Here is a 25,962-nt window from a genome sequence, read left to right on the forward strand (position 1 = left end):
GGCTTATCTTTCTTAAAATAGTTTCTAATCTTTTCGGCAAATGACAATTTTCTCTTCCCTCCGTTCATATTGTAAGGTCTACCTCTTAGCATTTGTTCCTTATAAAAACCTAGATTCTGTGGATTAGGCAAGAATTCAGGATACCACATACACCTTTCCAGACTAGCTTCTAACTCGGCTTGATTAATTTTGTTTACTTTTGTGCTTCCAATGCTAGCGCAACTTCTATCTCGCAACAACCAATCACCACAGTAATTACAAAAATTCCTGTCCAATGGGTGCGCGGCCTTTCGCGAGACGAGGTCTCACGCTCCGGCACTCACCCCTCCCTTACAATTTCAGCTTCACTACACACCCGCTGTCTTGACCAATACCAGCGCGGCTCGGAGTGACGTCAGGGCAGCCTTCCGACTGACTCCCTCCTTTACAAGGTAACGTAAACTTTGAATTTTTCTTAAAGTGCAAGTGCTTAATTTAGTTAACAATATATAACGTTCGCCGCTGTGTCGGAGTGTCCTAAAAAGAAAGAAAGTTTTTCTCCCGCTACAAGCAAACCACTTCTGTCTACTTTTCATTCACTTCGGATAGACTTCGCTGCCTAACCTTTCACACGAGCAATATAGAACCTGTTACTCCTCGGACTTATCCACTTATTTCCGGGATATATACTAAGTCAGGCTTTCACCAGCGGACTACCTTGCTTACCATGCAAGCTTTGGAGACCTTATGACTCCTTCCTCATGTGACCCTTACTAGGTGATATCACAATGGAAGTTTTACACAATAGGACTCGAGGCTATCATTCATTCCAATACAAAAGATCCTAATTAGCACTTCCAGTTCTACCTAACCATGCACTAATTTTTCCTCCTGACAAGCGACGTCTGCGCGAGATGGATTCTACTCACCATCCGCTATACAATTCCCCAGGGATTTCAGACAACATAAAACACTTTACGGACAAATCTGTTAATATTACATATAGCAGCAATGCAAAGCAATCAAAAATATAAAAAAAACTTTTGCGCAATATTTGGAGCAATGTAATCAATATAGCAGCATTGAAATCTAGCAGCACATTTTTATTTTCATGGTTTATTTGTTAACATATCTTATCTACCTATCTTAACTAGTCCTAACCATACTACTGCTACCAGAAAATTACTGATAGAGCGCGTAGGTCACCCGAGTCTCTGGTTTACCAATTTCCACGCACTGGACCCTGGCATGCATATGAGGACTGTGTTTTACCTGAACCAGGTGATCTTTCCACGCTACTATGAGTGTAAATGTAAATGTATTGGCATTTATATAGCGCACTACTTACCCGTAGGGTCCCAAGGCGCTTTGACCGCTGCAAAACCCTTCCTGGCTTCCCTGAGAGATGGTCCCTTAATGGGTATCTCCAGGGTGAGACCAGGCATCCCCGGCGGTCTGGTGGGGCTGTTAGTGAAGATGAGGCAAGCTAATGCCCAGAGTTGCCGAGTGTGATCGCTGATCAGAGTGGGCACCGAGGCGAGAGAATTATCGAGTCCGCTGACCCTGGTCCAGAAACCTGCCGCGCATCGAACCCTGGTCCCGGGCCGTCCTCTGCTCTCGGGTCTGCCGCCTCTAACCAGTGAGCCACACTACTTCACTAAATGAGTAATTTAGAGGGTGACTTTTCCCACCACTATTATTCATGTACCTGACTTACCACAGGCACATTTCTCCTGATGGATCAGGAGCTATCAGTGGATAGGTGACAAGATTCCAAAAATTTAGTTGAAATACCTTACACCTTCAGTACATTTAATAACACCTTGTGATATATAATGACTACAGACACCTGATGGGTTTTCAAAAAGTTTATATAAAGTAAGTTTAGAATGAGTATGCCATGAGAATAAGGCAGATACAAATCAAAACATCAATGATCAAGATCAAAGCCAAAATGTAACTATGGATTAAGGCAAGTACCATAGAGTACTACGGAATACTACAGGGTATGAGCTTTAGGGAACATGCTAATCAGTACGAGTTTAAACTAAGGCAGAGTGAATGAATAGGACCTAATATGTGTACTTAATATTCTTGTTCTAATTACTAACTCTAAGCTATCTTCACTAAATTCACAGCAACCATACTAAAGGGAAGGGATAATGGAACAAGCTAACATAAGCAGTCAGTTTAATAAGATCCTATAGGCAGGGGAAGAAGTGGGACATTACTAATAAACAATTCCATAAAAGTCAATTTCGAAAAGGTGATAGGAAAATATCACAGGCAAGAGTGCTTTATTAAGAAGAGGAAAAGTAAGAGTATAGTTAGACGGACACCCACACATATATTTACCTAGGACAGAATGAGGACTAACCCTGGCCACGGGTCAGCTTTGGAATAGGCAGGGACAAGGACCCTCAAGGATTCGGAATGCCAGTAGGCGAGCAGGTACAGCTCATGGACAGTCAGGACAGGATACCCCTCAGGCTTTGGGTCAGGACTGGGCTCATCAAGGGGCACGATCAACACCTGCAGCTTCGGATGCAACGCCTGCGTTACTCCCTCTCTGCACGGAATCCGCCAGTAACCCCGATTGGGTTTTCGAATCTCCCAGCAAAGTGCTTCGCCAGCACTTAAGACTATTTCCACCCCTTGGAGTTTGTGGAAAATACAGACAGAGTGCTCCGCAGCGCTCTGTATCAATCACCTATAGAATTCGTGGGGTCAGTGACAGGTCAGCTACTCGGACAAGTCGGACAATTTTCTCTAACTAAACTAGGCTAGTTATACTCTATTTGGACCCCCCAGACCACCCACAAATGTTGCAAGTGACAAGGTCCCATATTTCGATTGGTCAAGAGAGGTGGTTAGGTCATTGTCACCTCCTAAATTCTGCGTTCCCATGCTTAATATTCAAATGACAGTACCCACCCCTTACATTCCAGTTCCCAGGCATACGTGTAGAAGAGGACAATAGAGCATACAGTAGAGAGAAACAAATGTTGCATTTCAGGTGAAATTCAACTTCTCCTCTCTGGGTTATGAGGCAGGTTCCCAGGAGCATCTCAGCTTCGGTAGCCAGCTGGCTGAGTTCCACGGATGCAAGGCCCGGTCCTCATGTCATGTGACCAGGTCCACACGGGCTTCTAAAATGGCGCAGCTCCCCAACTCCCAGGCCCCCAGATACGCGGTACATGAAAAGTAAGCGAAAACAAATTAGAAACACAGGAAAAAATGAATACACTGTATACCATGAAAAGCTTCACTGCACCCCTTACTTTATAATATCTATAGCATTGAGGGTTAATGCTGGAAAGACAGATATGCAGAAGCCGCATGAGCTAGCAGAGAGCATGGTTAAAGACAAGCGGCCATATTTAGCAGTAATGCGCATGAGCAAAAACATCCCTCCAAATTGCGAGTGCGTCACATCATGTGGGTATGACCGACGCATGCGCAGACTGGATTTCTGCGAAGCGGCCATTCAGTAGTGCAAGCATCATTATGATTAACAAAACACAGATGCGAGCTTCTCTCGGGCACCCGCGTGTACTGAAAAAAGGTGAAATTTAAGACGGACAGGATTGGTTAATACTTATTAAAGGTTAGACGAGGTTCATGAATGAGAGCAAGTCGCTTTGCGTGCGAATCCTTGCTCCATGAATATGACTTGTTTTGAACCCCTGTCATTATCTGTTTGAATATTTGCTTTTTTCTACTTCAAATTTGGAAACACACACCCACTTGCATATCAGATTGGTTTCTTTCTCTTCAAATTACTTTGTATATATTAAATAATGATGCAATATTTTGAGTTGCTATTTATAGATATCACCAAGTACTAATTGTATTGGAAAGTTTGTTTTCAAATGAATCCCTTGTTTGCACATTTACCTACCTCATTACAGTTACCCATGATGTATTGAGTTGCCCTTGTGTGCATTATATATTTGACTCCTCTGACTCATCACAGTCAACATTTATCTATTAATGTTCTCCGCTTGGATAATATTGCTTATTTGAAGGAATAACTGCTCTTAAACATACCTGATTGTTATTTATTGCCATTTGCCTCGTGCCCTGTAGAAGCAGGAGATTAATTGTGTATATAATTCTTGAAGATAGTGATTGATGAACAGTGGTCGCTCTGTGCACTAAATCTTGTACTACTTAATATACAATAAGGAAAATATAACAGTGAATAAAGAGAACAGTGTTGCTGTTAAGGCAAATGGAAATGGACAAATGTATGTAAGATTCACAATACTTTGTTTTTTTCTGCTAACAGCTTCGGGAATAACAGCCACAAGTAACCCGGCAGGTAAGTGGACATCCCTGATCAATTTACACACTATCAGTTTTGTTTGTTACACATTTCTGGCGCCATGGGCCCATCACAAGTCTATCAGGCATTGTACCTGCCCTGTGCCGTTTCCACAGCTTACTAACAATCGCATGTGTAAACTTCTGCAGAGCATACATTACACACGACTCCTCTCAGTCAGAAACTGCCCAAGGTTATGCAAGCCTTGCATTTTGCATACAATGAATGCTGATCAGTTTTGCGAGCAAGTTTTTCACGTCCATGTGTGACTAGTAAGTCCAGTCCAGGTTTTTTTTTTAGAATTCTGAGACTTGCAGTCCTGATTTGTTACTGGGTTTAGTAGCCCATATACACATATAGACCCGATTCAGGCGGGAGACTCACGAGTTTTGAAATCAAAAATGGCTTTATATTGGCTGTCTCCCGTCTGTTATTGCCGTTGCTTCAGTAGAAGTAATAGGGGAAATACATTCTCCCAATTACTGTTTTTTAAATCTCCCACTTTTCTCTTCTAAAATGTTGGCATGGATGGTGGCCTAAAATTCCCATACCTGGAAGAAAAAAAGAGCTGGCCTAACTAATCACGCATAGAGCTGGTAAACCATCCAGCCATGTAAATGGAGGCATTATACCCTATGCCTGAGTTTTTTCAGTCCCTGACACTTGTGCTGCCAATCCTATTTAAATATTTTGAAGCAACCCTGTGCTCTATGTTTATGTCAAGAAACATGGCTTACACCTCTAGATGGAATCAAATTAGGATGTGTGAGCCCAGCATAATGATGTTGTCCAGGGTTCACACTTTTTTTTGACACGCTTGCATTTCACACAGTTCAGTTCATCCTTGATTTGTACTCAGTTCTGTGCACCCTCTTCGCTACTTGAAAAGATCAACGCTCTACCACACTCATTCTTTCTCTCACACAACCTAGAAGACTAGAAATAGAGTAAAAAAAATGTCTGGCGAGCCTGAAAAATTGTTGAGTCACCTGCTTCGCTACCTTTGCTGAGTCATGTGATCCTCTATCTCTGCTGAATTACGTGATCCTCTATCTCTGCCGAGTCACGTGGCCCTCCATTCCTGTTGATGCGTGCTCTAGGATCATTCTGCTAATCGATACACAGTCTGTGATCACAGTTTCTCAGCTCAGATGACTAACAAGCATTTGTTTTCCTTTACTAACAGATGCGACAACTACAAGAGCAGAAGGTAAGTGTTCTAGTCAATGTAATCCTTCATGTATGTTATATTCCATCAAATTGAGATCCTAGACGATGGCAAACAATAGCGTATTTGTGTGGTATTGATGCTGATAGTGTGTCTCAAATTGTAGGTACTTAGCTGGAATTAACTGGTTACTTATTTTTCGGGATGGCTTCATGACAGCTTGCTTTGAAGCCTTAGGCCCTAGTTCGTAAAGTCACACAAAATTGATTGTTCAAGAGCGACAACATTTTCTAAAGTTATTTTAGCATTCTTGAATAGCAAACATTGAGTTGATATTTCAAATCCCTCTGTGAATCAACAGTATTTTGGTAAATTGGTAGGGTACCTCTTCACAAATGAACGATGCAATTTCTAACAGTTACAAAGATATTGCTAGTAAGATATTACCTCCACGTTCTCCTATTCTGATCCCTTCATTACTTTTGAGGTGGAGTCCACCTCTTGAGACAGAATATAGAACAGGAATGCTAGTAAGATTGCCCCTCCTTCTGAGGCTGTAGCCTCTCTAGGTTACCAATACCTAGCATTGCATTGCACCTGTTCATTTTTCTGTTTTGCCTAGACAATAGAGTTAAAGAACTGTGGTTCCTGCTGGGCCCGATCTATTACGATGCTTGTACAAGTCTTTCTCCTATCTGCTAGGCTTGTGGGTGAAATGTATTTCTTTGTTGCTCATGTTCTCATGGGAAGGCCTTTTGATGTCAGGATCCAGATACAAGACTCATCCTCGGATGTATGTTTTTGCTTCACACTTTCCTGGATTGAGCGTGGCCTAGATGCCATTTAGAGAAAACTAAACCTGATACTCTGCGGAGCTGAACTTTTCGGGTATTCAAGGATGCATTCACCTTGTCTCCCTGTAGAAACGGAAAGATGAATGTAAGGAACAATGGAGACACAGGTAGGTCTGCATAGCGGAATCCTAGTGAATGTTGGATTACCAAATACTGTGGTCACTTTGGTTTTCAAGTTTGGCGCTTGGGCTATTTTTTCCTTCACTATGGGGAAACATTCAAATAAACGGTATCACGTGGATTCTCCGATCACCTCTGATTCGCCTTCGTCTCCACCCCCCAAAAGAAGAAGCCTGAGGCAATGGGAGAATTAGGGGCATAAGAGGTTAATTAAAGGGACTTTACTGGAGCGGAATGTGGTCAAAATTCCTGGTTCTGACAAAACTGGGAATATTTTGTCAGATGTGTCCTCTAGTTCAGTGAAGGGGGAGAAGTCAGACAGGAGACAAAGGGCAAATAAATGCTGGATGAGGAGTTGTCTATTTATTAAGGTCATTCCAAAGAACATCTCAATCCGAATTTCCAGTACATCCATATATTCTAGAGGTGTTGAAGAGGGAGTGGTAGGACACCAATATGTAAATTCTTCTATGTTTTATGGCTAAATTATATGACTCTTTTTGAAATGCAGAAGTAATTGCCTGATAACTTCCCCACTGAGTTTCTGATGGCTAGTCGTGTGGGGCAGAACCTCTCTAACTGAGGAGGCAATTATCAAGGACCAATCAGATAAAAATATTGAATCTGCTTTAAAGAAGGTTTATTTAGAAAGTCATCTGGCATGGCTTCCCATTCAGTTCAAGAACCTTTGATTATTCCTCTCACCCCCCCCCCCCCTAAGGTCCCCAATGTTTTGCTTTCCCAGAAGCTACAGTTCACGGTGTTGAGGTTGAGGGGATGGGATTGCAGTATAAAGGATTACCTGCCCATCTAGCTCTGGCTCTTCAGCCATCTTGTAAAACTTACACCTTAAAATACTATAAACGTCATTGTGGACATTTTCACAAATGGTGTAGTCTCCATGGTCTTTACCTGGTGGACAGCAATTTTAATGACATTGCAGTTTCTTTAGTAGGGATATGAAAAGCGTCTCAATGTTCCTACCCTGAGTTCTCAGTGGCCAGCTATCCGGTGATTTTGGAAGTCTTGGGAAAATGTATCAGGTAATGAGGATTTTGTATCATGCTTGTTGACAACTTTTTCTTGTTTCTTGGTCAAACCCTTGATCTTCTGTGGGATCTTCCATCAGTTCCCCAGCAGGCCACCATCCTTGTGATATTTACAACAAGGGGTGGTGAGGGACAGAGTCTCTGAATTAAACAGAATACTCTCACCCAGTCAAGAGATCAGGGCTAGATCCAACACCGTTTTTTAGCTCACTGCACCATCCCAGTTTCAGAACCTGACTGTATGCAAATTAGTCTGTTCCTGTCCCAGTGCATGATGGGAACAGGGCAAACCAAACTACAAAAGCCAATTCTTACACTGGGAAGGAAACAAGCTACCGGGGACCGGTTTCTGGCATTTCAGCCTCTTCGGCCCGGCTTGCTTGAATCCTGATGGTGCAATGAGCAAGGGACTCACATCTGAGTATACCCTTCCACGCTTAGGGTGGACAAAAATATTTACAACAAGGGGTGGTGAGGGACAGAGTCTCTGAATTAAACAGAATACTCTCACCCAGTCAAGAGATCAGGGCTAGATCCAACACCGTTTTTTAGCTCACTGCACCATCCCAGTTTCAGAACCTGACTGTATGCAAATTAGTCTGTTCCTGTCCCAGTGCATGATGGGAACAGGGCAAACCAAACTACAAAAGCCAATTCTTACACTGGGAAGGAAACAAGCTACCGGGGACCGGTTTCTGGCATTTCAGCCTCTTCGGCCCGGCTTGCTTGAATCCTGATGGTGCAATGAGCAAGGGACTCACATCTGAGTATACCCTTCCACGCTTAGGGTGGACAAAAATATTTACAACAAGGGGTGGTGAGGGACAGAGTCTCTGAATTAAACAGAATACTCTCACCCAGTCAAGAGATCAGGGCTAGATCCAACACCGTTTTTTAGCTCACTGCACCATCCCAGTTTCAGAACCTGACTGTATGCAAATTAGTCTGTTCCTGTCCCAGTGCATGATGGGAACAGGGCAAACCAAACTACAAAAGCCAATTCTTACACTGGGAAGGAAACAAGCTACCGGGGACCGGTTTCTGGCATTTCAGCCTCTTCGGCCCGGCTTGCTTGAATCCTGATGGTGCAATGAGCAAGGGACTCACATCTGAGTATACCCTTCCACGCTTAGGGTGGACAAAAATATTTACAACAAGGGGTGGTGAGGGACAGAGTCTCTGAATTAAACAGAATACTCTCACCCAGTCAAGAGATCAGGGCTAGATCCAACACCGTTTTTTAGCTCACTGCACCATCCCAGTTTCAGAACCTGACTGTATGCAAATTAGTCTGTTCCTGTCCCAGTGCATGATGGGAACAGGGCAAACCAAACTACAAAAGCCAATTCTTACACTGGGAAGGAAACAAGCTACCGGGGACCGGTTTCTGGCATTTCAGCCTCTTCGGCCCGGCTTGCTTGAATCCTGATGGTGCAATGAGCAAGGGACTCACATCTGAGTATACCCTTCCACGCTTAGGGTGGACAAAAATATTTACAACAAGGGGTGGTGAGGGACAGAGTCTCTGAATTAAACAGAATACTCTCACCCAGTCAAGAGATCATCACCACCCCCTTTTGTAAATCGATTTTGGCCACTATAGGTGTGGCAGGGTATACTCAGACATGAGTCCCTTTCTCACTGCTCCATCAGGATTTAAGCAAGCCGGGCCGAAGAGGCTGAAATGCCAGAAACCGGTCCCCGGTAGCTTGTCTCCTTTCTGGTAAAGAATTGGCTTGGTAGTTTAGTCTGCCCTGTTCCCATGATGCACTGGGCCAGGGACAGACTGATTTGCATATAGCCAGGTTCTGAGCTGGGATGGGGCAGTGAGATAAATAACGGTGATGGATCAAGCCCTGATCTTTGGACTGGGTAAGAGTGGTCTGCTCAATTCAGACACTCTGTTCATCACCACCCCCTTTTGTAAATCGATTTTGGCCACTATAGGTGTGGCAGGGTATACTCAGACATGAGTCCCTTTCTCACTGCTCCATCAGGATTTAAGCAAGCCGGGCCGAAGAGGCTGAAATGCCAGAAACCGGTCCCCGGTAGCTTGTCTCCTTTCTGGTAAAGAATTGGCTTGGTAGTTTAGTCTGCCCTGTTCCCATGATGCACTGGGCCAGGGACAGACTGATTTGCATATAGCCAGGTTCTGAGCTGGGATGGGGCAGTGAGATAAATAACGGTGATGGATCAAGCCCTGATCTTTGGACTGGGTAAGAGTGGTCTGCTCAATTCAGACACTCTGTTCATCACCACCCCCTTTTGAAAACCATCCTTGTGATGGCAGTGAATCATAGGGGGTCATAATATTCGACCAGTTTGATTAATATTCATGAAGTAAATTAAATTGCAATCCAATGATTTGGGGTATTCTGTGAACCGACCTATTAGTACATAGGTCGGTTTGCAAAATACCATAGGATTCGCTAAAAGGCGGTGCACAAATTAAAACCACTTTTTGCAAATCCTATCTTAGTACATCTGGCCCTTTGTTTTAAGTTCACAGTCTTAAGCAGTGATGGCTCGTTATCAGGCCCCCTGGAGCCTAGGGAATATTAACCCCTTCGACGCTCATGACGAGCTCAGCTTGTCTTGAGTTACGCCTGTCGTACGCTCATGACCAGCTGAGCTCGTCATGAACCGCGTTTTTTTTAAAACTCAGCGCACAGCGGGAAAACGCGTAGCGTGCATGGGGTTAATATGTAGGAAATGGCTACACCAAGAGCGCTATTACAATTCAGGTGGAATAAAATTAACCAATGCTTTTGTGCCTTTATTTCATTCTGCAAGTTTATTAGCAGTAAAGTTTTCCACACCCATTTTTTGCGGGTGTGCATGAATGTGACTAGATTTTTGGGGATGTAAAAGTGCCTAGAAAATCACATGAGAGTTTGGCAGCATCCAAGTTTTATTCATGTGTTTTTTTTTCTAATGGCTGAAGCGGACTATGCTTCCCCCTGCTAGAAAAATGTTTTTCTTTCTCTCTCCTGCTTCCCCCCAATTCCTGGCATCATCCTCTACCCTACGCATAGCCTGCAGTATGCATGTACCACCTGCTCAGAGCGGGTGGTAAACATACACATTAAACCCCACAAAATTGGGAATTCCAAGTGTGTGTTCGGAAAAAATGATCCCACTCAATAATTCCCCATAAATTGTGGTTGAAATCATAATCATTCCTTTCCCAACCGATCTCCCCAACTGGAATAGTGGAGAGTGACTAATACTTTTCGCCATGACCTTGTGTATTCTACAGCTGCCATTACCAGGTGCGGCTAGCACAGGTAAGAGCGGTGGGGTGGGGGGCAGGGCGAGGTGGGAGGGGAAGTCACCAGATTACAGGATAGATAAAATTAAATGAATAAATAAATAAAACCACTTACCTTCCACTCGCCGCATTGCCGATGCGGCAAGAGCAAGGTTAATGGTTTTATTATTTTTTTATGTAATCTTACCTATCCTGTCATCTGTCAACTTGCCCCCACACCCGCCCTGCCCCCACCCCACCGCTCTTACCTGTGCCGGCCGCGCTTGCCCATTACTCAAGACAATCCACCAAAGATAGACATAACAGAGCTTCCTTTAAAGCAAAAATAAACAGAATTACAGTACACCAAAACATTTCCGAAATTACCACACTAATACAAGAAGGAAAACATTGAATACTGAATATGACGTCTAAGCCCTGGTCAAAATGTACACATACCACAGACTAGCAGCAAAAACAACCATAAAACATCCATGATATAACCATTTAACTCAAGAGAACAAAAGAGGCATGCAGAAAGGGGCCATAAAAGCTTGCCCACGAATTACACACACCAGTGTCACAACAGACAACCCCACATATTATGTCTAAATATGTACCATATGTGACTTTAACAGTCGAATCAGTTCTTTATTTTCTCACCTGCTATACCCCAAGGATAAAAATACCCTTGTAAAAAAAATTGGCTGAAAAAAGTTGTGTCGCTTACTGCAAGGATATTTCAAAGAAAAGGAGGACCCCACGCAGACTTGTAGGGGACTGGGGGGAAGAATGTTTAAAAGAAAGAAGTCCCAAAAGAATGGGCAGTGTAGGGATATGCCCAATTTCAATATGTACTCCTGAGGGTATATCTATTTATCTAAAAACAGCATGCCATCAATTGGGCGGGAAAGGCAAAGGTACAATGTGGTGTGTTCAAGTTATAACAGTATCGAAAGAAGGGCAATTATGGATTATCATAAACTACTGAAACAATTCCTAATTATAAAGATGATCATCACAATTCATGTTTGGTAAAACTCTGTTTGGATTTATTCATACAAAAAATTAATTCATTATTCAAAATCACAACATTAAAAACATCATATTATGCATTTTATTAAAAATTAAAAAATAAAAAACACAAAGAATCAAAAAGAGTCGACGCGGCGTTTCGGTTTTCTGTTAGTACACCTTCTTCAGGACTGATTCTTGTTCCAGATGGAGGTTATATCTCTACTGGAAAGTGCTCATTGACAAAATTCCTATGGGCTTTTTGATGATTGACCCATCACAGGATGCTGTACTCAATTAGCAAAGTGTGATGTCTTTTTGTTGTCATCTGTCTCTATTCATCAACCTCAATAAATGTCTCTGTAACTAGGACGTAGTCTTGCTGGATATTAGACTGCCAGGAGGAGCCACCGTTTTTATGATCGTTGCTGTCGTTAATTTACCATTCAAGCTAGGTAAAGGAGTTTTTACTAAAATCTCGCTTCCAATACGGTCCGCTTTCAATTGGGTCCGTTCTTAGTGGAGAGCCCAAAGACAAAATGGGGCTGGCCTCATCAATTTGTCATTACCCGCACTTCATTTCGACATATACCGACTGAAGGAATAGTGGACGGACTGCCGGGATACAGGAGCAGGGAGGCCGATGTAAAGACTGCGGGTAATGACAATGATGGGGGTCCACGGAAAAATATTTATAGACTTGGATTTTTTCTTGCAGCGTGTACTTACTGTTGGTATTTTGTCTTGTCCTGACAGCAGAGCCAGACTGGGCACACCAAGCAGCCCTGGCAGATTGCTGCTCGACCGGCCCTGGGAGCGGGGTGCTGCTAGTAAGAAGCACTGCTTTCACTTTTGTTAACGGGGGTTGATATTGCAGCACTGCTGCAAAACTGTCCCCCATAGCCACAACACCGGCCCACTGGGAAAAACGCCGGTTGCCCGCAATGGTCTGACCGACCTTGCCTGACAGCCATTTTGTCCTTAGAGGACCAAGGAATAACACATATCTTTGGGGCCCTTCTGATGGCATGTCAGTAGCTGAAGGCTAACTAAACCCCGGCCCTCATTATGTTTCTAAAAGCGAAGCCGGCAGCGTCATAGAAAACATAGCCGGACCCTAACTTTGACTGAAGTAAGGGAACTTAGAGGTTGGTGGATGGGCCTTGAGCTTGTTTTTAGGAGATGCCCTCTCACCCCTAACTCCTACACGGCCATTTTGTTTTTTAACTAGTTTATTTAATTACATTAAACTGCCATGATATTGTTGTGTCTGCATGTGCATAACTAGCGCTTGTAATAATTTGTGCTTTCATGTTCCTTGATAGTGCTATATTTCACCATCCAATATACCTTGCATCTATAGACTCAGTTGTGTATCTCGTCCTTACTCTGCAACACCACCCTTTGTGGATAAGTATTGCCACCATGGTTAGTTAGGCTTGCCAGCTTCCTCGTATAGTGGGCAGAGGTGGTCAGAGGTGGTAAGTTTACATCGCAGACTAGAATGCATGAAAATGAACTAAGAGGCTTATGAGAGACCTGCGCCACCGGCAGGTCATTTTCCTCGACGTTCCCATGGCGCAATCCTCTCAATCCTATCTATGAGGCCACGCAAAGCCACCCTGTGTTACACTGCATGGACTCATAGATATGGAGTAAAGCAATGCAATGCAAAAACGCTGCGTTGCCTTATTCTGCATCAAGGAGGCATTCCATGGGCGTTCCCACGCAACACCCATGGATTTTGATGCTGCCCCAGAGTTTCCGAATCAGTAAACCAGGGGCAGCGCCAAAACCTTATTCCTCCCCAGAGCAGAGGTAACGAGGAGACATGTTTCCATTTCATCTCGTTTTTCCCTCTTTCAATGTGTGCTTCTTTCCGCAGCACACACAGAACGAGGAAAATGACTCTCTGGATGGTTTTTATGCATGAAGATGCCCCTTCCTGCACGAAAACAATCCTGGCTACAACGCAGGCACCCTTGCACTATGTGGCACGGGTGCCTGCGTTGGTGCGAGGCACCAAATGGTGCTGAACGGGCAAGCTGAAAGGACAGCAATGCACCATATCTTGTAAATATGGTGCATTCCTGCCCTTTCAAAATGGAGTGGGGCACCACAGTGAAAAGACCTATGCCATTTTTTTGTAAATGAGGCCCTAAGTGCATCTCAGCCTTCGACAAATCCCTTGGCTGGCAGTTTATCAGGACTGCACACTGAATGGATGTACTGTTGCAGGACATTATGTCTTACAAAGTAACCAGCAGCACACACAGGTATCTTGTTCTCAAAATGTCTGACCATATGGTCATAGAATTCCCAGCAAAAGGCCCTGCGGATCCCCTGCGGCTGAGCATCTCACTAACATAGTGTCTCCTGTGTCTTTCTTAATTCCAGATGACATAGAGGTGCGTCTTGTTAATGGAAAGGACCGATGCTCAGGGCGCGTGGAGGTGTTCTATGGAGGCTCCTGGGGCACAGTCTGCGATGACTATTGGAACATAAAGAGTGCGCAGGTGGTGTGCAAGCAGCTGGAGTGCGGAGACGCTGCTGCCTATGCTACGGGCGCCTACTTTGGCCAGGGCAAAGGACCTATTTTACTGGACGATGTGGTCTGCAAAGGAAACGAATCTTTACTGTGGGAGTGCGCCAACAATGGCTGGACAGTCAATAACTGTTACCATTCTGAAGATGCTGGGGCCATCTGCAGAGGTTATTTATGATTTATTTTGTCATGTCTGTTTTCAGCTGTATTGTTGACTTCTAGAAAAGAGAGGAGTGGGCATTTGGGCATTAAACATTAAGCATTAGGAGATGCTTCTTAGGAGCAAATAAGGAAATAGACAATGTAATGGAGCACAGATGTCCAGTTGAGATCCTGAAGTGGGGTGAGGATTGCAATCTGAGGTAAGCTTCATGTTGAAATATGGAGAGCAGCAGCAAGAAATTGAACCAGGCTCGATGTCACCGGGACAGGTTATTAAAGAATGTGTTGGTCCGGAGCAAGGAGAGCTCAGTGCAGGGAGATGCTGCCCTGCAGCACAAGATAAATAGCACTGGAAGGGTACCCAGGAGGTGTTGTGTAGGAAAAAGTTGCATAACTTATTAATGGCCAAGAAGATCTAAAAAAAATGTGCCATGGTTTAGGCAGCAGAGCGCAGCCACGACCGGTGGTGGGAGTACCTGCAGGGCGGCAACATGGGGAGGGGAGGGGCAATGTGGGGGGTAGTAATGTATGGATTACGGAGTTTAACAGGTAAGTAAACACATAAATAAATAAAAGGAATTTCGTTGCATGCACTACATCACCAAATGTGATGCAGTGCGCGCAACGAAATTCGTTTTATTAATTTATATGTTTTCTTACCTGTTAAACTCCGTATTCCATAAATTACTACCCCCCACCCTGCCCCTCCCCCGCCCCACGTCACCGCCCGGCAGGTACTCCCACCACCGGCTGCAGCTGGCAGACAGAGTTAACCCCTGTACAGCCCTGGGGTGCTCGAGGATCCTCCTACCCTTTCTGCTGGCACTGCTCAGTCCAGGTTCCAGCCTACTAACATGAAATAAACTCCTTTCTAAATTCCTGGAGTGGGGATTCAGAGTCAGATCTCGGTAAAGCAAGTCTGCGGTACCAGGCAGCTCTCATGCAGTTAACTCAATATCTTCTAGAACGTGGTCACAGGAAGACCACCATCCTGCTGTAGGTACACCCCCAGTCAGTCACTTGTAGGCTGTGTCACTCACAACTATACCTAGGCGGAGTTTGCAGAGTTTTACTCCACTGAACTCTGCGAACTGTGAGACAAACTCAGCTGTGCTCCGCAGAGTTCCACCAGCATTGAAGTCTAAGTTGCGCTGCTCACAATGATTTTTAGCGAAGAGAGTTTGTCCTGCTCAGTAAAATCGGCAAAGGACAGATCTACACGTCGTGCCCAGCAACGGCCCGTGGAGGGAGTTTCGGTGGGGCGGAGAGGCGGGGCGGGGGAGGGGCACGGTGGGGGGTGCTAAAAACTGGAGTAGGGATAATTGAAAGTAAGTAAACAATTTAATCAATAAAACGAATTTCGTAGCGCACCCTGCATCTCAATTGCACTACGAAATTAGTTTTATTTATTAAATTGTTTACTTACCTTCAATTATCCATACTCCAATTTTTAGCAACCCCCACCCTGCCCCTCCCCCGATCGCCTCTCCGCCCCACCGAAACTCCCTCCACGGGCCGTGGTTCGTTGTGCCAGAGGGCGCTACTGCTTTCCTTCACTCGAGTAGACATTCTACTTGAGCGGCAGCTTACTCAATGCGAGCAGCAGATTACTCAACACGAGCGGTCACGACCTGCTGCGACCGCCCGCACTGAGAAATCTTGCCAGGAGGGGGTCTGGCATGCACATTTTTCTTTCAACTGCTCGCCAACTTACCGTTGGCGAGCACTTGAGAGAAAAAGAATCGCTCAACATCACTTTGTGGGGTTTTTCGCTGTACTTAGTGGGCCAAACTCTGAGAACGCCACCGGTAGAGTGGAATTTTTCGCACACCCCTACTCACAACAGCCTCTACCGCCTGTAGACGATGTAGGCTTTCCCTCCTCATCACTCAGAGGCTGTGATTCCCAGTTCTTTTGCCTGCGCACAATAGCTGTTTGTGGGATCATTCAACTCAAGACAAAAATCCAAACACAAGCCCTTGTGCCTTTTTAATGTGATTAGGAGATGGTACCGGTGTGCTCCAAGCGCACCCTTTTCAGGTGCATCCAGACTGCTGGGCCATGTGCTGGATTACAAAACATGTGCTGTCCTCAGTGCAGTTTAAAACTTGTGTCTGAAGTCACAAACCCGACGATACGCAAAATCACAAAGTTAGTGACCGCAAAATTCCTTTTTGCAGATATAAAAACCCCATTTTGCAATTTGGAAAAGTGTTTCGATTTGCAGAAGTGGTTTGCGTCTCATTCCAAATCGCAATTCGGAGTGGCTGTGTTTGAGGTTACCCCCTCAAAGTTTCAGTTGTTGCTCTCACCAGTTTTTGAAAAGTTAACTGACTCTTCAAAGGAGGTGGTTACCTATTTGCAAGGGTGATGCTTCCCCCATTCTATCCTTTTCCTTCTGGCTAGTGTGTCACTCAGCCTTGAGGGGAGGAGGCAGTGTCTTCCCAAACAGAAAACACATTTTCAAAGCAGTTCCTGTTCGTTTGAAGAGTAGTGGTTTCTTTAAAAATATCGCACAATGCAGCTGTTCCTTTCAAGAACAGGTGTACCCGTTAACTTGTCCTGTTGAGAAATCGAATGCAGGGATTGCTGCCCAACATGCCGCCTTGTGTCGCCACTCGCTAGTGGTTGCAAATAGCATCCTGATGAATTAATCTTCATTCAGTAGTTCTTGTGCTCGATCATGTTGTGACGCAACGAAGTACTACATAGGTCGCATGGCGTGGATTCACTATTCCACTATTAAGGGCCTTGAATATCATAAAATCCAGGCCAGCTTTGTATTTTCTCCAGCTTCTTAAAACACAATATATATGGCTGATGATACATACATTAATCACTACTGCAATGCTATTAAGGAACCTAGTAGGGAAATGATTTGTTGTAATATAACATATAGCGTTTTATTATGATAGCTATACCAAGCTTGCGTAATATTAGTCAGATGTACGATGTGCAATTTGTGGCAACATGTAATTTTGTGAGGGTGTTATTAAGTTTGTACTTTCAGGACGCACGTTGGCACTTTATGTTTAATATTTAATCATTTTTAATTTTGTGAATGTATTTGGCTCTACATATATGGATGGCTTTATTTGTCCCTCAATTGCAATTCTATGTAGTTGTAATACAATGTACATTCATTTATATATTCTGTACAATTGAGTGAGAACTATAATATTATGCCGCTATGACTATCTTTGCCCATTGTGAATGTTTACAATGATTTTTTCGATTGTTTTACCTGGCTAGTTCATAGCTAGTACTATATCCTTTTAATTATTGTTTTTATGATTGATTTTATTTCATTTTGCATTCATCTTTTATGGTTGCATAAACCGAATAAAGAATATTTAAATGAAAAAAGGGCACTTGGCAAAATGACAGGCAAGTCGCAAGTAGTCAGAGCACCTTAGGCACTCATTATTTGGACCTGCCTCTATGTGCGTTTGGCTCTGTGGGTTCTAGAGGGTGTAACCGATTCCGAAGTAAATGCTGCATGGGGCTGTGACATTCACTATTTGCATGAGCTGAACTACAAGTCTATTTGCTCTTTTACACTGGTCAACAGCAGGAGGGCTGCCTAATGTCAGAGCAGCGCCATTAATACTACTTGCATCCCTCAGTCAACTGTCTCAATCCTTCTTCCTCAAAGAGATATATCTTTTAGGGTGCAATGTAATCTAATCCATAGTCTTCTGATAGTGCTACAAAGGCATTGTACGCTGTGCCATTGTTTTTAATGTGCACTGCAATTCAAGAAATAACATTGGACTTTTTTGTCATCCCCTTAGATTCACAACTAACAGCAACAACAGTAATCCCACCATCGCCCCCAGGTAAGATCCTCCTGATGGCACCTGGTACCTTCGAGGATTCTTCTCCCTCAGGGGCGGAGCTGTCCAAGAATAGATGGTGGGAGAAAAGGGCGGGAGAAGGAAGGTCTGTAAAGGAATGAGTGGGATGGGGACCAGAGGAGAGAGGCGCTAAGGGATGCATTGATGGGCTACTTGGGGATCTAATGGAAGGCAGTGGGGTGGAGAGACACGCGGAGGAGTGGAAGGACATAAGAGAATGGATCGGTGGAAATACTGCAAAGGATAAGGTGGACTGAAAGAATAGGTATACTGTACCTAAATCTAATCATACGTCCTTGTTCCCTTAAATGGTATTGTCCATCACAGGACAGAGGGCAAGTTTCCATCTCACTGTAAGCCATCAGATGTCACATGATGCCACATGACCTGTCTCGTAATCAATTGAGGAGGGGTCCGCTGCCTGCAGTGAGGAGACCATCAGTGTCTTCCCGTCTGCCGCCTCCGATTCTTCCCAAGAAGAAACATTGGAATAAAAATGACATTACCTTGACTTTGTATCAGCAGCAAAGAAATGCTTGACACACATAACTACCAACCATTTCACCTCAGCTCAAGTGCCAACGAACTTATTCAACAGTATTTCAACAAAAATGCAAGTTTTGCAAAACTCTGCAGCAAGACTTTTTTATTGGAACTTCCCAGACACCAATCAGTCTCCTGTGCATTAAAAGATCTTCATTGGTTGAATGTCAAACACAGAATCACGTTTAAGGAACTTTGCCTTACTTACAAGCCCTTCATAACTCTGGACCCTTGATTCTGAAAAAATCCTTGACCTGGTCTTGGGTTCAATCTCCTCAGACCTGATAATTCTCACCTCGGTGCCTATTCTAATCATGGGTCCCACTCTGCAACTCTGGGCAATAGCTTGCTTAATCTCCACAATGGTCCCAACCACGCTGGGATGCCTGGCTTCACCTTGGGGGTGCCCAGGAGTGGACATTTTACAGGAAAAAGCCAGGAAGGGGTCCACAGCGGTATACGGACAGCGCCGGGACACTTCCGTTGGAGGAAGCTGTGCGCTTTACAAATGCTGGCATTTATACGCCTACTAGAAATGTAAGATCGTTAGGTGCTGTTAAAGTCAATGTTTTCAAATTTATAAAGGCAAATTGGGGAGGAAGCAGTTTTGTGGTGCGAGCATCCAGAGATTGGAACCTTCTCCTCTTAAGGACAGCTCCCTCTCTTCTTCAATTTAGAAAGCATTTAAAGACATGGCTTTTTAATCAGTAGGTTTTCCCCTCCAATCTTACACAGGCTTCTTAGTTGTTCCCCGGACTAGCGCCAAGACACCTCTGGGTAAACGCTCTGTAAATTGGCTAGCATAACATAACATAACAGCTTTGTAGTGGACAGGAACAATTTTCGCATTTAAACAAAAATAATACATTTTCGGCCAACGAGTCCTTCTCAGGTCGTCGAGTGGCCCTAATGATTCCAGATTGACTGTCCCAGGTGGAAAAGTTAATCTGCCCCGTGTGAGGCCCCAGTAGCTTCTTAAAACGTGTTCAAATAAAGTGGTGCTTATTTATTGTGCCTCACATACCAGAATCAAGGAGATATCTCACTGACGATCATTCAGTGCAACTCCACCAATGCCACCAAACTACTGTTCTCATGCGTGCTATCTACCTTTGTACCCACGCCCACCCAGTAGCGGTTCCTGGTGGGAGTGCAAGCGGGCGGTGACGTGGGGCGGGGGAAGGGCAGGGTGGGTGGTAGTAAACACCAGAATATGGATGAATGCTGGTAAATTGACAAATCAATAAAACAAATTTTGTTGCGCGGGCTGCTTCGCATTTGGCAATGCAGCGCGCATAACGGAATTTATAAATCCTGATTTATAGATATATACATTTATTATCTAATAACTGAAATGTCAAGGAAATTAAGTTCAAACCAATAGACCGCGAAAACTAGCCCTCTATTTGTGTGTTTTACATTATGCTTCAGAAAACATTGTTTCTGCCCTTCACTTGTGGTGAAAGAGAAGAGATTTCACACTGAGTCCAAAAAGACCAGTAAAACCTGCTGAACCTGTTCTGTGAGGGGTCTGATCTCTTGGTTTCAGCCTAACTATCCAGTATATTTAAACCTGTACTTAACAGGGATCAGGCATTTAATTTGCAGGCAAGACTAACTAGCGTGATTGTACAGAGGATCAAGTATCACGACAAATGCTGCTCATTTCCAAAAGGTAAATCATGCAACCATGGTAATGGTATACGGTTCCCACAAAAATTAGGACTGCATATTAGGACAACAGAAACTTCAGAATGTAGGGACTGACTCCATCTACACCATCAGGAAATGTCAGCCTAATTCCTAGCTAAGTCACAGTGCCTCATCTAAACCCTAACCTTCCCAAGGTAGCAGATGGTATTGGCAACCTCAAACATGACCTACCCTTTAGTTTTTTTTACTTTAACATGCCAAAGGTAAACACATGAAAGACACGAATGAAGGTTTCCAACCATTTATTGTAACAAACATATTCTTCCATAGAGAGAATGGGCTGTGATAATTAGGCAAATGAAACAAAGCATTGCAACCAGCATTACTAACATGGTGAATAGGATAAACAATCCATCCATGGCACACCTATGTGGGTATATTTCTTTATATTTCTATTCATCGCTACCTACACTCTGAAATCATAGAGAGAGAACTCTTGAAGGATAGCCCAAACCTCTATGCCTGGGTAGATGTGCCATGGAGCCGTTCTGATGTGGAGTATGCTATTGTTCTCTGCAGGTTAAAAGGCCAACATCAGCAAATCTGCATGTCGAATGCACTGCTCGCTCCAGGACAATTGTGGCCAAAGTGCTCCCCTTACCCGTGTAGGGCAGCACACCATTTATATAAACAAAACCACACTTTATTTCAGGCACAGCTCTTATGTGACAATATGTCTCGGTTTTACAAGCTGTCTCCAACAGACAGCACAAGCACTGGAACATCGTGTGCTATGTCCCTAGACTTGAACACAGAAGACAGATTACATGGCATGGAAATAAACAGCATGTACAGTTCATTCTCGGTATATTATCATGCAAGCATAAAAACACATAAAATATCTTTATTAGAAAACGATGTCAGCCTAAAAGGTGCGGCACAAAAGAGGGTGGTGATGGACAGAGCATCTGAACCAATCAAACACTCACACCCAGTCAACAGATCTGGGTTTAATCCATCACCGTTCTTTAGTCCACTCTGCCACCCCAGTTCAGAAATGGCCATATGCAAATCAGTCTGACCATGTGCCTCATGGGAATAGTCCAGCCTGAACCGCCAAGCCATGCCTTCCCTGGACCAGAAACAAGCTGCCTAGGACCGGTTTCTGGCATTACAGCCGTCTTCAGCCAGGCTTGCTTGAATCCAGTGGCAAAGTGAGCAAGGGACTCACGTCTGAGCATACCCTGCCAACTTATGGCGAACAAAGCGGTACAAAAGGGGGTGGTGATGAATGGGGCATCTGAACCAATCAAACACTCACACCCAGTCAATAGATCTGGGTTTAATCCATCACCGTTCTTTAGCCCACTCTGCCACCTCAGTTCAGACATGGCCATATGCAAATGAGTCTGACCCTGTGCCTCATGGGAACAGTTTAGCCCGAACCACCAAGACATGCCTTCCCTATCCTAAAATGTGCAACCATGATTGAAACCCAAGTCAGGCCCAAGAGGGCATTTCAACAGTACCAATTATTAAAATATACCTCCCCACCCACGTTAACAACCCAGGAAATTCCATCCCTAAGCTTCTGTTGGTTACTATGCTATTGTCTTAGGTGCATTCCATACTCACATTGTATACTTTTATTTTGCATCTAGACCTCGCCTCCAATATATAGCTCACCAGGTAAGCATTGGATGAGGAAGTGAACTCCTGCTTTCTACCCATTATCTATTCGCATGCCTAGTTATTATGTTTCTGTGTTGTTTCTCCTGTAAAAACTGGGGGTCTAACTGGGAAGATTTCCTCCGGCTGATGAAAATCATTATTACTGGGTGTACATTATCGTCTATTGTTTTCAGAGTGTCTAAGGAGCCAGGACCCAAAACATGGCCCTAAGGTTTCTTTTACTAGAGTGGGTTCGGAAACCATCATTTTGTTGTAATGCCTCATGCTAAAAGAGGCAACACAATTCAATGTGCTATTTCGCTTACAATAATGAAGTACATATTTACTTCATGATCAAATCGGGCTCTAAAAAAGACAGGTACTATGTTCTTTCTGGTCCATGTAGGAGACACAAAGTCAATATTTATAATGGCCTACTTTTTCACCACTGCATTTACTGCTAGATTGCATAAAAATACAAAGCTCTGGACAATTGAGGCTCCTATGTGGGCAGGACCTGGTGAAGTGAATTGCTACGTGAACACATTCTAATATTCCTGCAGCAGATGATGGAAAGCTGATAAAAGACATGTTTGGAAAGTCTAATGTGGTAAAATAAGGTTTCAGTGATTACCTACATCAAAACAACAAATCGAAAGTCACGCATGATCTGTTGCAAGGGCACTATCTTAAACCATGCCATCAAGATGGCAATTGACAACGTGGATTGATGTTCCTAATACATGTTTATGCAGGCAGGATTGGCTAAACCCCTTGAGGGCCATGACATTGCCAACACAAGTAATCATAAGATGACCAAAACAGAATGAAGGTGGCTATGTGTAGGTGTGTGCACATCCAACAATAGTATTATTTATAACCAATATTCATAAACAAATCCGATTCAGGTTCTATGTAGCAGTGCTCACATGGTGATAGCACCTAGCCACCTTGGGTGCAATTCGCCGAACTGCTAAGCAGTCCTCCCTATTACTATACAAACAATGGCACTGAGGCACACACACTGCAATCTTTCTGGTCCTTGATAAGAAAGTCCAATTCAGTCATGGATGATGAAGAATTCTTTCTTTTAATTCATAGATGAGTTCTGTACACATAAAATTCCAACAAGAGCGACCGGCACGTGTTTCGTCCACCCGGATTTTTTCAAGGTTGCAAAACTATATGTCCCTATTAATGGATGAAATATTTATGTCTATTTGGTATACCCAACCATGTGTCCATGTGCCATCTAAAAAAGAAATTCTCCACAAGAGGGAACGGTGTAGATAAACCATCACCAATCACGTCCAAAATTAAGGATTGCACGTTGAGTGATTGAATCTATGAAATGAAACCCTGTGTGTCTCCCCAAGGGACAGAATGGAACACCAATCTAAGTTTCCCATATCGTGACAAAACACATTATGCATTAAAACATAATGCCACAAAAATCGAGGGTACTTTTGAGAGACGGTTGGACGGAAGGAAAAACGAGGAGGCCGAATTTGGGGATCAATTTTGAAGGTGTTTTATTTAAGTCAGTAAAGGCAACCAAATTAAAAGCAGGTTGGGGAGTGGCAGAAGTATTTCTTGGTCCCTCTAGTCTGGTGGTCGTGATCTTCCCTCTGGTGTTTCAGGCTTCTCTTCCTAGGTAGGGCACCACAGGAGGCTCGAGAAGAAAAGAGAGAAATGGCGGTAAGTTCATCTGTTGCCCCTATCCTAATAAAAAGAACCCTTCATCGTCTTTTATTGATTTGCACCCGCCGTGCTGGACAAGGGTCTGGTTCCTTTTGGTGGTGTTACTTAAAGCGTAACATAAATACTGTCAGTGGTGGTCGAAGGGGAACACCTGAACCCAGCATCTTTACGTCAGGAAGCTATCGGTGCTCTCAAGACGCATCTCATGATGCGGTATTAAGAAGGATCAGGGCAAGATAGTAGTTTGTCTTGTGGGAGAAGAAATGTTCCTTGTCAATTGGAATGAAAACATGCTGGCACAAAATGATTATCGATCATACCACCCACAGTATGTGTCAGGGTGTCAATAGTATTAAACAAAATTAGATCATGACTACATTAATCAGGGCGATACTGTGTGAATTGATTACACATTGGCACTATGGATGTGCTTTGAAAGGGAATTATATGGTGCCTATGGTGCATACATCCAGGTGATATAGGTAAACAACTCTTGTCGCAATGTATATAGATATTGGCAATAGATATATGTTTATAGATCATAGGGGATCGCAAGTGGAAAGTCACTCATTAAGCATTATCGGACGCATAGGTGTTGTTACCACCCTTGTTAAACGTTGGTCTGAAAACTCACATTGCCGCAGATACCTTAAAGCATGAAAGATGCATCAATGTCGATTCTCTGAACTATTGATGACAGGAACAGATGTTATGATGCTTCCAACTCCTGGAAACGATTCACCTCTGAACGTCTGAAAAGGTCGTAGCTAAACACAACCAGTGTCTCTTGTCACCCGTGCCCTCTACCAATAGGAAAGACGCGTTCTCTCTCACCCCTCTGATGACAGTGAGTTTATTTTAAGTGCGCTTTAACGCAGTGTTGTTCCTGATGAAGTTATCCTTGGACATGGTGGGACTTCAAAACTTGTCCAAATGTGGAGTCTGGCATTTCAAACCTCTTTCACTGCATATTAACCATGAGGAAGACTGGGCTGACAATGGGATCGGATATTATGGGGCTAAGAGGGTATGATACTATTTATTCATGTGGTTTTGCTGAGTGTGCACAAAGCCCCAAAGGATTTCAGAATGTTTTAAAGTGACACACAAGAAGGAAATTTGTTGAAATAGGAAGAGAACCTAATACCTGAAGAAGGCTGTGTTAGCAATATGCAAACCTGCCACACACTGCTTTACAACAGCTAAATCCGCGTATAACTATATTTCTAAACCTTAATAAAATAAATGTATATTGAATGCCAATTATTGATTCAACAACACTGCATACAAAGCATTTGCATATGGTTGCAAATGTAGCAAGTATAATTCACAAAATGCCATCAAGAGGAAGCAGGTGGTACCCAAGTGTACTCCATGAAAGGATACCTTGTGTTCATAATGGCAGCCATGCATGCAGGAGTGAAGAGGATATGCATACTGGCTGTCCAGCAGAGGAGGCGGGGCGAACGGATTGTTAGAAAAATGGTGAATCTATTTGATCAAACAGGAGAAGAGATATATGCTTAGTAAGTTGGTGACACTTGGATTCATGGATAAACTGCAACCTGTCCCAGCCAGGCACAGTCAACTTCACCCTGACATCCCTAAACGCATACAGCTCTTGTGTTGCTTCCATTTAGTTGCATGAGGAAGCCGCATGAGGAAGTCTACCAAGGTATTCTCGCAGTTGAAGGAGGTATGTCACAGAATGCACACTATCAATAGAGTTGCACACATTTCTTGTTCTTATGATGTCAAGAGTGCAGTCTCGTACCCCTGCAGTATAACAAAATGCATAACAAAATACAAAAGTGCCATATCACGTTTCCTGAATGCTATAGGGTGTATAGATGGTACCCATGTCCTACTTACCGCGTTAATATTTAAAATAATAATAACCCACGATACAATGGCATATGGCTCATTCAACACACTTTGGGGTTCAAATTTAAATGGAAGTGTATATAACACCATGTGTATCATGCCTAACAAGGTCGCTTTCAATTTATTTCAATACTTTCTGGGTCTTATAGCTATACTTACCCCGTATATATTTAAAATAATAATAA

General features: G+C 43.6%; 1 protein-coding gene across 1 annotated transcript in view; it reads left to right on the forward strand.

Annotated features, from left to right (window-relative positions):
- The window catches only part of LOC147712268 (uncharacterized), a 593,266-nt gene that overhangs the window by 131,439 nt on the left and 435,865 nt on the right, over positions 1 to 25,962 (forward strand). The window contains exons 4-7 of the mRNA XM_086919610.1: positions 4,271 to 4,303; positions 5,493 to 5,516; positions 14,159 to 14,473; positions 18,263 to 18,307. Coding sequence (XP_086775736.1) covers positions 4,271 to 4,303; positions 5,493 to 5,516; positions 14,159 to 14,473; positions 18,263 to 18,307 — 417 coding nt within the window. The remainder of the gene's footprint in view (positions 1 to 4,270; positions 4,304 to 5,492; positions 5,517 to 14,158; positions 14,474 to 18,262; positions 18,308 to 25,962) is intronic.

Source organism: Lissotriton vulgaris, chromosome 5 (assembly GCF_964263255.1).
Source record: "Lissotriton vulgaris chromosome 5, aLisVul1.2, whole genome shotgun sequence".
Taxonomy (NCBI): domain Eukaryota; kingdom Metazoa; phylum Chordata; class Amphibia; order Caudata; family Salamandridae; genus Lissotriton; species Lissotriton vulgaris.